Source organism: Polypterus senegalus, chromosome 16 (genome assembly GCF_016835505.1).
Source record: "Polypterus senegalus isolate Bchr_013 chromosome 16, ASM1683550v1, whole genome shotgun sequence".
In the NCBI taxonomy this organism is placed as follows: Eukaryota; Metazoa; Chordata; class Cladistia; order Polypteriformes; family Polypteridae; genus Polypterus; species Polypterus senegalus.
The window spans coordinates 14,743-25,830 of NC_053169.1; the positions used below are offsets into that span (position 1 = coordinate 14,743).

General features: G+C 38.9%; 1 protein-coding gene across 1 annotated transcript; it reads right to left on the bottom strand.

The window, feature by feature from the left end:
• Positions 1–246: 246 nt before the first annotated feature.
• LOC120516559 (dysbindin-A-like) lies at positions 247–10,457 on the bottom strand (the record flags this gene model as incomplete). The annotated part of the gene is made up of 5 exons (XM_039738319.1): positions 10,220–10,457; positions 6,158–6,211; positions 4,819–4,869; positions 4,583–4,643; positions 247–379 (listed from the first exon to the last, which is right to left on the bottom strand). Coding segments are annotated over exons 1-5 (355 nt in total), but the record flags the coding sequence as incomplete, so codon positions are not given.
• Positions 10,458–11,088: the final 631 nt, after the last annotated feature.

Here is an 11,088-nt window from a genome sequence, read left to right on the forward strand (position 1 = left end):
GAGCCAACCTGGGCAAACCCAGAAAATGGCCATCAAATTGGCAGAGAGTCAACCATAATACAAATAAAATGGTGAGAGTGTAAGAAAAGCTACAACTTATAAGGCCAGGACGCCATTAACTTAGAAAAGAGGCAAAAAGGTGAAAAATATTGTATTAATATCCTCGTTAAAAAACATATTTATGGACCAATTATATGAAATTGACCTTGAGTATTTGCATTAAATTTGACATAAAGCTAGACTCACCTATTTTAGCCGTTATGGATTCCAAATCAGTCAAGAAGGATGGGATCTGAAGTAGCTGTTCCTGCAAGTCAGTAAATGCAGCTCTCCTTTTTTCCCAGTGAGCTGAAAGCATCACAACTTGTCGATCAACAGCCTGCAAAATTATAATGAATGAAAAAGTAAGAAGGCTCTTCTAAACAATTTTCATTTCCTTTTAAAAGATAATACAGAATGATCTCAAGAAGTAACCTTGGGACTAGAAGATGTCACACGGTGAATGTACATTTTACTGCTATCAAGACACAATTTCCACCATCAACACTACACTGTGTGCACAATTATTAAGCAAGTTGTATTTTTCAGGATTCACTTTAATATGGAACAAATACAGTGCTATCAGTCAATCCAAAATGTTACTAAACCTGTAACTTGTACGTTTCACAAAGGAAATGTGAGTGTGAACATTCTCAGGCCAATACATACGTGTGCAGAATTATTACGCAACTAAAGGAAAAACAAAAATGTTCCCATCTCACTTGTTTGTTTTCATCTGTTAAAATGAGAATAATAAGCAACTCAACATTTACAGTAACAGTCATAAGCCTTACATTCATGGAGTCTGTCAGTTTCTTGATCTGTTAATTTTTTTTGCAACAGCAACCACTGCCTCTGCCAGACACTGTTCAGAGAGGTGTTCTCTTTTCCTTCCCCGTAAATCTGCCGTTTAAGAAGGACTTTAGGTCAGGTGAGGAAGGGGGCCATGTCATTTTTCTTTTATCTTTAAGGCCTTTACTGGCAAGCCACGCAGTGGAGTACTTCGATGCATGTGATGTAGCATTGTCCTGCATAAAATTCATGGTCTTCTAGAAAGATGCAGACTTTTTCCTGTACCACTGCTTGAATAAAGTGTCTTTGTCTTCTAAAAACTGGCAGTAAGTTTGGGAGTTGATTTTGAGTCCATCTTAAACCTGAAAAGGTCCAACTACCTCATCTTTAGTAATACCAGACCATACCAGTACCCCACCTTCATCTTACTGGGGTTTGAGTTGAATTGGAGCTCTGGGCCCATTACTGATCCAGCCAAGGGCCCATCCATCTGCTCCATCAACAGTCACTCTCATCTCATCAGTCCATAAAACCTTTGAAAAATCTGTCTTCCGATATTTCTTGGCCCACTCTTGATGTTTCAACTTGTTCAACTTGTCTTGTTCAGTGGTGTTCGGGTTTCAGCCTTCCTTACCTTGGCCATGTCTCTGAGCACTGAACACCTTGTACTTCTGGGCACTCCATATAGGTTGCAGTTCTGGAATATGACAGGAATGGAGGATAATGGGTTCCTGATAACTTCACGTTTGATTCTTCTCAAATCTTTGACAATTAATTTGTGTCCCCCCCCGCCCCCAACATGTTTCTTGAGGGTTTTGCAAATTTATTAAAAAAAAAAAAACTGAGAAATTTTTAATAAATTTGCAAAAACCTCAAGTAAACTTTTTTCACGTTGTCATTATGGGGTGTTGTGTGTAGAATTCTGAGGAAAAAAATGAATTTAATCCATTTTGGAATAAGGCTGTAACATAAGAAAATGTGGAAAACGTGATGCGCTGTGAATAAAAATGATGATATAGTCAAAATATTCATTTGCCTAATAATTGTGCACACAGTGTAAAAATGGCTGTGAGAAGGTGAATTTAAAAGTTGGCACCATAAATTTCAGTAACAATAAATACTTTCAATATTTGGAGTTAGCCTAGGCAGAGAGCAGTAGCAAGGTACAGCATACACCAGAGATGTCCAAAAATGTGCCACATGGGACAAAACAGGCTCCAAGAATAGAATATTTCTCCAAGAATAACCCTTGTTGTACAGTACACATTTTTTAAGCAATGAATATAAGCCACTGCCTCTGCAATGCACCCAAAGTCCACTAGGAGTCAGTATTTATAGTCAACTTCTACATTACAAGCATTCACAAAAGGATTTAACTGACTCGCATTATAAATACAGAAAATAAGAGTGAAATACAATAGAATACTTTTTACAAACAGGCCTCACAGTTAAGAGACCCAGGTTCGCTTCCCGGGTCCTCCCTGCGTGGAGTTTGCATATTCTCCCCGTGTCTGCATGGGTTTCCTTACACAGTCCAAAGACATGCAGGTTAGCTGCAGTGGCGATCCTAATTTGTCACTAGTGTGGGTGTGTGTGTGTGTGTGTGTGTGTGTGTGTGTGTGTCTGCCCTGCGGTGGGCTAGTGCCCTGCCCAGGGTTTGTTCCTGTCTTGCGCCCTGTGTTGGCTGGGATTGGCTCCAGTAGACCTCCATGACCCTGTGTTAGGATATAGCGGGTTGGACGATGACCGACTGACTTTTTACAAACATTGAAAGGAAAGTCAACCAGTTAGTTACAATAGGAATGTGCAGGTATTTAAAGAGTACAATACCTGAAGACACTTCTAAAGAAAAAATATTTAGGAGCATTTCAGAGATATCAGGCGAGGCACAAAATGAGGACAGCTAATGAACAAAAATCTCTGAGAGATTATGGTCACCCAAAGTAACAGCCACAAAAGATTAGAGCTCCCAACTTTCATAAGAATCCTCACACAAAAGCTGTAAGGTGCATGAACTTGACATCTTGGCCTTAAATGTCTTCTGCCAAGACCAGATAAATATGTCTGTGTGGTTTTGATAAACAGGTGTTTGGGACGGGCATAGCTGTTCTTGCCATATTGTATCTTAACATTAGGTCTTCATTTAAAATTCTACAAAATGAAATTTTTAATTCATAAACTGGTTTTGTTCTGCACACAAATATATTAACCAAAACCAAGACAAAGTTCATACATGAACTCGGCACTCTAAGCTTCTGAGAGAATCAAATGTTATTTTAAAATTGTGATCCTCAATGAGAAAAGGTATTGATGATTACGATGAAGATGTAAGAAGCTGGGATCACGTTTGGTGTAAAAGAGGTAAATAAATATATTTGGGTAGCCACTTAATATCAATCAATCCACAAATGCACAGGGCGAGCGTGTAAACCCCAAGCAGACCCTGGTGATGCCAAGCAGGAATGATAGCGCTGTGCTACTAGTCTGCCTTTATGTTCAAGACATCTGCACTAAACTTACTAAGCCCTAACCTAATTAAAACTAAATGTATGCCTATACTTTTTGTTCAGTTCACATCACCTGATTGAACGATATGCGTCTGCTTAATCGCTTTCGCTCAATAGACAACCGGACCACGCGCATGCACAATGTTACTGGCAGCTGCAGGCAATATCTTTGTGAAATACTACAATTCTTGTGCAAAATAACAATGTTTTTTTTGTGGCAGGAATAAGCTTTTATAGAACTTAGTCAGACAGGCATTTAGTTAATTTAAAGGAGAATCTGAAATGTTACCACAGTCAATTCAGAGAAAATACAAAGAGTACATTCTAGAAGAGCTGGTAAGGTAAATAAAAACAATGAGCAAATATGTCCTGTCACGCACAAGCAAGTAGGAGGACGCTGTGTGGACCAAGCGGAGGTAATTCCACGCCAGGCCAGAGGGTAGTGGGGTGCACTAAACCTTCTCCTGTTATCTCTGCAGACCAGCTGCGGGAAAACCCATTGTCACAAGAGCAACAAAGAGTCATGGGAAAGGTTTGGGGCAGCCACCCATATAATATTTCCCGGCTGCAAAAATGATTAAATAGAACAGACAAGTTCACACAACTGAGTCCAAAACAGAACTGACTGCTGCCTTAAGATGGTGGCTTTTTAAATGCATGTAGAGAAAGTGATGTCATCAGGGCCGGAACCGGAAGAGACATCATTGGTTGCCCCAGAACCGGGCGGGACTTACCAAAAATGGTCTACAAGGAATTGAGAAAGAGAATCAATGCACTTCGCCACCCCCTAGTTAGGCGTGGAATTATGTTTATTCAGGCCCTTTGGTTGTCCCTTAATCGCGCGTGTGTGACACTGTCTAACTCAGCATTGAAGAGGTCACTTCTGGTTCCGGCGCCCACGCCGATGTCAGAAGGTCACTTCGGGTCTTTTCAGTTAAAACTGGCATCTTCTCAAACCTCAGTCAGTTCATGTCTGGACTCCATCAAAGACACAAACCCATTGCAGCCAGGGATAACATATGGGTGGCTGACCCAAACCTTTTAAAATAACAAATCTTGCTATTATAAAAATTTATCTAACTGCAGAAAGAGAGCTGGAAGCAACAACCTTGTCTAATACAATAAAGAGTTCAATTAACATGACCATTAAGTAAAGAATCGAGATGAAATGGAAGTCTACGGTCTTCATGGACCAGGAGTTCATACTGCCGATTGGGAGAAAGAAAGAAAGAAAGAAATCTCACCTCAGCAGCTTCTGCATTCTCCTTGGCTCGTTTATGAAGAAATACCCAGGAATTTTCATATCTATGAATAAAATTTAAAAATCTCTTTGATTAAAAACAGCCACCACATGTTATGAGAAATTTTGAGAGTATCTTGTTAATTTCTTGAATGGCCTGATTAAACACATTCAATTATTTTAGTAAAAAGAAAGAAGCTAAATTAACATCATTTTATAAAAAAATATTTATAAAAGTACCTTTCTAATAATTCTGCCCCTGCAGAAAACTTAGGCATACAGTCTGCTCCCCTGGAACAAAGAATAAGAGTAAAAGATAATAGTTAGTGGTAAGAAGAGTTCCACTTCTGAACATTCCTTTGTTCTGGTGGTAAGCATGAGTTACATCGATGTGGATTGATTAACCAAAACGGCGAGAAGTTTTAAGTCTTGCTGGAAAACTTAAGTTGTCTAAATAATGTGTAATGCTTGACTGGCGCAAAGATATCGTATATACTTGCAGGTAAGTCGGGACTTGATTTTACGTATAATTTCTGGTATTTTATAATGTCGGTTGTATAAGTCGAATGTGGAAAACTCACGCTATTGGTCCAAGAGATTACGATATGCTAACACCTGCCCACCTGAGAGAGCAACCACGGAGCACAGGGCCTTTTTATTTTCTATGTATTGTGCCTACGCGACCACACGGTAATACCAGAACTATTCCGTAGCAACGTTTGCACTGTTTTGTGTTTTTTGTATCTCACACCCTTATACACCTTTATCGTAAGAGCACCCCTTATCTACGATGGAGCGTTTGATCAGAAGAAAATATGGAGATGCTTTTAAATTAAACGTCATTGAAATAGCAAAAGAAACTGGTAACTGTGCTGCTGAAACGAAATTCGATGTGTCTGAGAAACTGATGCGAGATTGGAGGAGGCAAAAAGATGTAAAAAATAAAAATAAAATAAGTGTCGCATTTTTGAACGGGCGTACAAGTTGGGGTCTGATTTTATGATCGATTTTTCGGGTTTCAAGACCCGACTTATTTGTGAGTATATACAGTACTTGTGATTGAAGAAGAAGCACTTAACCCAACTGTTGATGTAACTTGCCCTGCATTCTGAACCTGATGGGTCATCTGATTACATTCGTTTTAGGCATGGTGGTCTTGAATCGAAGTGCAATAAACCCGAAATGGCTGCTTAACAAACTGCAATACGTTTACTTTGCATTAAGTTACTACACACTATCTGCGAACATGAATAAAATGCAATACGCTTTTCTGTTGTACTTTAAGCCGACACAAAAATTGCGTGACGTGCTAAAAAGCAATTGATGCTGTGGTTGATACGTTTTTAATTATGACCTGATCAAATCTTACCAAAATTAAAGGCACCACTTGCACACGCATTGCATTGCAGTTAACACGTTGAATTGCTTTTAAATTTTGGCACAAATAATCTCCTGTGCACATCAGGGACCAATTTAACATCACCAGTCCACACCACTGTAAGTGTCTTTGGACTGTGGAAGGAAAACCCACAGGGACAGGCAAACACAAAAAGTGCAGAACAGAGAAATTCAACAGTACCTTTGCTTTTTCTTGATCTTCACTTCTTTCGATTTGTCGCTTAGTGTCTTAATCCTGTAATTTTACATAAAAAAAAAAAAATGACTTGTTAGTAAACAGTTTCGGCTATACTGCTAAAAAGAGAACTTGCACTGCATATGAACAATTGCCAAAGCACAGATCACTGAAACCACTAACTAAAATGACCACATTAATAAAGAAAGTGACAAATAGGACATATGGAGGTGCACTGTAAAAGCTAATCAGCTAGACTCCATGCAGTCAGAAGAACAATCAGACTCCATACATGCAGAGGCTGCGTTAGGATTCAGAGCTCTGTGCCAAGGGGTTGTACGGCAGCAGCACCAACCCCTGTGTCACCATGCCGCTTCAGTGACATACGAGTGACTATAACATTTACAGTAGGAGTGTGTGACATGTATCATCAATGATCACATCTTAATTGTTTTCTTAATGATGTGTGAGCTGAAATTATTGAGAATGTCACTTACTTTGCATAAAACAATCAAAAATGCACCTCGAGAGACCGTGTAATCACGGTTTTTAATGTAAACTAGCAGGACTGACTACTGTGTGTGTGTGGTCAGCGCACCACAAGTGAAGCTTGCATAGCTGCCTAAACATTAGTGAGCAAACAACACCAGGGGAGAAAACAGCCACTCAGTATACGTCGGTAGATTTAATTACGATATGGGGATCATCCTCATTTGCATGGAGGTGGTTTGGCTTTGAAAAGACTGATGTTACTTAACTCAGCAAATTACAGATCCCTGTGGGTGTCAGGCAAAATAAATAAATAAATAAACCCATTCAACAAATTATTTTTATTATTACTGCTAGAAACATATGCCTATCGGGCTTATTTTATTTTGCAAGCGGTCTTGGTTGGGGGGTCCTCGATTCCAAAGCATTTTTTTCTTTCGTTATTTAAAGCACTCATACAGATCCCTGCCTCCTCGCCCCACTCCATCCCGCCACTACGGCTGCAGAAGTTGGAGCAGGTGATGACACGAGGGAGGAGCCAAAAAGAAAAAAAAAAATGTCTTTTAGCAGCCATTTCAAAAATTCAGGAATTCAGAGAAGGCGAGTCTCTGCAGACTGCCATTGAAAAAAAGAGATCAAGAGCTACTTGATGGTATCTGAAGTGCAAAGTGAAGTAAATTCATTTGGGTGGTGGAAAAATCAAGAAGGACATTTCCTCCAAATTGGGGAAACTTATAAGAAAAAGTACCTGTGCATCCCTGCCTCAAGCAGCCCCTCAGGGTGGGCTCTGAGCACCTGTTGGAACATGAAGCCTGATGCTGTGGACAGACTGGTGTTTGTCACACTACTTGAAGTCTCCTCAGTAAAACTTTACAATTGTTTAATGTTTTTTCCGTGATACCTTTGAGCAATGCTGGACAGAACTTGAAGTTAGTAATTTGTTTAAAAATGTCACAAGTTTGTTTTTGGTTTTTTTTGTATCTTTGTGCCACATACGACAGGACTTGTTTACAAAAGCTATTGTAGTTTTTTCTATTGAAGTATTTTGACAGAACTTTGGATTTTTACACTACAGTACAGTAGGTTCAATTTTTTTGTTCTTGCTTGTAATCTTGCACAACTCACCTTACAGCAGAGCAGTTTGTTTCTCCAGACTATAACTCATGCCCTGTAGTTCAACTATGATTAATATTATTTTATTCCCTTTAGATTTATATATTGTTACATTAAGGGTGTCTGTTTAAAATGCTCTCATTTGAGTAGTTTTGTTGGTCTTAGTGTAATTTTTTGTGTATATTCTGTAGGCCACTTTGAAATGGTTTAGTCCCACTTGCACTGTTTGATCTCAGCAACTCTTTGACTGGTGATTTTAATGTTTTGTGCGATTATACTTGATTTTTAAGTAAATAAATAAGACCAGGTTTTCTTTAACTATTGTTTCCATTAATCTCATTAGTAAGCTATAATTAATATCCTATTAACAAGACCAAGCTAGATCAGTAACACTTTTACAAACACACTTTTAAATGATGCAACGTATCGTCTATGATTATCATCTGAGTCCCAGAAAAATAAAGATCAGTTTATGCCAGCATCACACACCCCTAATATGCAGCTTTGTTGGGCATTTTTATAAAGTGTGTAATCTACATACAATTTTCTATATAAGAATTGATTTAAATTGTAAAATACACTACCAGTGTGGACACGTCCAGAAATTGAAATGCTTTTGATAAAAACGGAGTTAAACAAACAGCCAAGACATTACTACTGTTTCTGATGTCTATTACTGTTTGAAATGACTGATTTGTAGCTTAACTCCCATATGACTGCACAGCCCCATTTTCAGCAGCCATTCCTTCAGTGTTCTAACGGTCATTTCCCTTAACGTATCCTTAAGTCATTTATTTGCTAATTGGTTATTAGAGAAACCTTTCTAAATGCATTAGCACCACTGACACTTGCTCTTCTTTTCAATTGGGTTGCGAGGTACTGGCGTTGCTGAAGTTCTCTGTTCAAAAATGTCTGAAATGAAACAACTTTCACAATAAACATGTCAGAATGAAGGTTATTCCATATGACCGATTGACAAGAAACTAAAGATTTCATACAAAAGGTGTCCATTACTGTCTTGAGAGAAATGGGCAACTGGACATAACTCAGTGAGAGAAAAAAATGAATAGAAGGCCCAGATGGACAATTCGTTAAATGGGGGACATCAGAGTGTGTAGTGTGAGAAAAAAACACCTTGCAGGTCCTCAGTTGGCTCCTTCCTTAAATACACACCAGAAATCCAGTTGGCCCTCTAATCTCAAGACAGTAATAGACACCTTTACAGTATATGAATATTCAGTTTCTTAGTAATCTGTTATACAGAATAATCTTCATTCTGCAAATAAATAAATAAATAAATTGACATATTTTGACCATTTCTGAACCCTAAACTGAACTTTAGGAATGAATCCAAGTGAACAGAATAACAAGTTTCAGTGGTGCTAATGAAAGTACAAAGGTTTCTCTAATAGCCAATTAGAATTTAAAACAGTTAATTAAGGAGAAGCTAAGGGAGTTGATCCATTAAGACAATGAAGAAATGGCTGCAGAAAATTGGGACTTTGCAGTCCTATGTGAATAATAAACTACCAATCAGTCATCTCAAGCAACATTAGTATTGTTTTGACTGTATTTTAAAATCAATTTAATTGTATCTTGATTAAATATATATATATAAATGATCTATTAAAAGACATGAATATGTCTGAATGTGTCCAAACGTTTGACTGGTACTGTATGCAAGTAAACCAGTGCCCTGAAGAGTTGATTTCTGCCGTCATGTCCTCCGATCATCCATCCTGCATTTTCATACCTGCTTATCCTGTGGGGGTTCTCAGGACAGCTGCTGTCTATCCCAGCAAGGTAGGAACAATCGCTGGACAATCCGCCAGTCCATCACTGACTGAGTCTAACTGGACAACACCAATTCACCTGAGCTGCGTGTCTTTGGACTGTGCCAGGAAAGCCACGGGGAAAACATCACCCGTCATTATGAAACCGATTAGATGTACGCAGCATTTAAAAATAGAAAGATTATTCATTGCATTTTCTTTCAAACATGGCGATATTTAACTGTTCCCAATTAACAGATTGTTGTCTACCGCTTAAGTTCCAAAAAAAGACAGCCCGCCCATCACATGATAGTCACACCTTCGCGATTTCCGCACTGAGCTGTGGCAAAACCAAAAGTATTTGTGCTTTCACAATAACACTGCCTAACAAAACGAAGGCGCTCGTCGCTAAGTTTGCAAACTTCACCAGATTAATCCGCTTACTGACATGCACTAAATTATGTATAACAACTTAAAACCGACTTTCTGTTGGAAAACTTGAATAAATAAGAAGGCCGTTATGAGGAGGAGTTTGCATTCCGATATCAACTGGGTGCTCGATGGGACAGTAATAATGTCTCACGCTGGTGTGAAAAGCCCCCGTTCTGCACAACACAGGACAGCCCAGCCCACTCAATCACGACAACGACACTTGCACAAGCCAACGAACAATGAAATAAGAAAGGCAACAAACCCCGTAGTCAAGTCCTGTTGGACGGTCAGTAACCGCTCTCTAAAGTTTTCAAACATCTTCCACTTATCTTTCCGTCTCTTTCACTTTCAACGCTCATGTCACTTATTCAGGACCTCCTGCAGCTCCTCCACGCACAACCCATGGTTTAATGTTACAATTCTGAAGTGCCGCCCCTTTACCTACGACTGCGCCGCCTCAGCTAACGGCCTGCTGCTGAGCTGACCTTCCCGGAGCGTACTTCCTGCTTTCAACGCGCGTGTTCAATACGCTACGTCATGACGTCACCAGAGACCGCCCACAACGACTCCTCTCTGCGGCAAGTCCAATGTGGATGCATCTCAGAAAGTCGTATTTGTTTTTTACTTTTTATTTATAAAATAATTTAGAAGAAATCAGTATTAAAAATGATAACAAACAGTAATTCAATAGTAACAGTAAGGTTACAATACTTCAAGTATATGAATATGCGATAACAACAGATACTAAACAATTAAAAGGGGTGTAAAAGGTTTCTATATACATCAACAGCGCAGATATTTTTCTTGTTTTTATGAAGTTTAAGAGGCGCAATTAAAGTCTGAAATTCAAATAACAAAGGACTGACAGATAGAATATTATGGCTAAATTTGCATTTGTGATTATGAAATTTACTCATAAGAATCATTTAATGTATAATTTTTCAGAGAAAAGTAAATCAAGAAATGCTACTTGGGCTCTCATACAAACAGCAGTATGCCTGTATGGTGCCTATAGTCAGGGGTTTTCTTTCTTTGTAGACATTCTGGCGTGTGTGTGTGTGTGTGTGTGTGTATTAGAGAGACTCTCGAAGGAACCACACAGGACACCAGGTAAACAAACCTTTGGTGGAT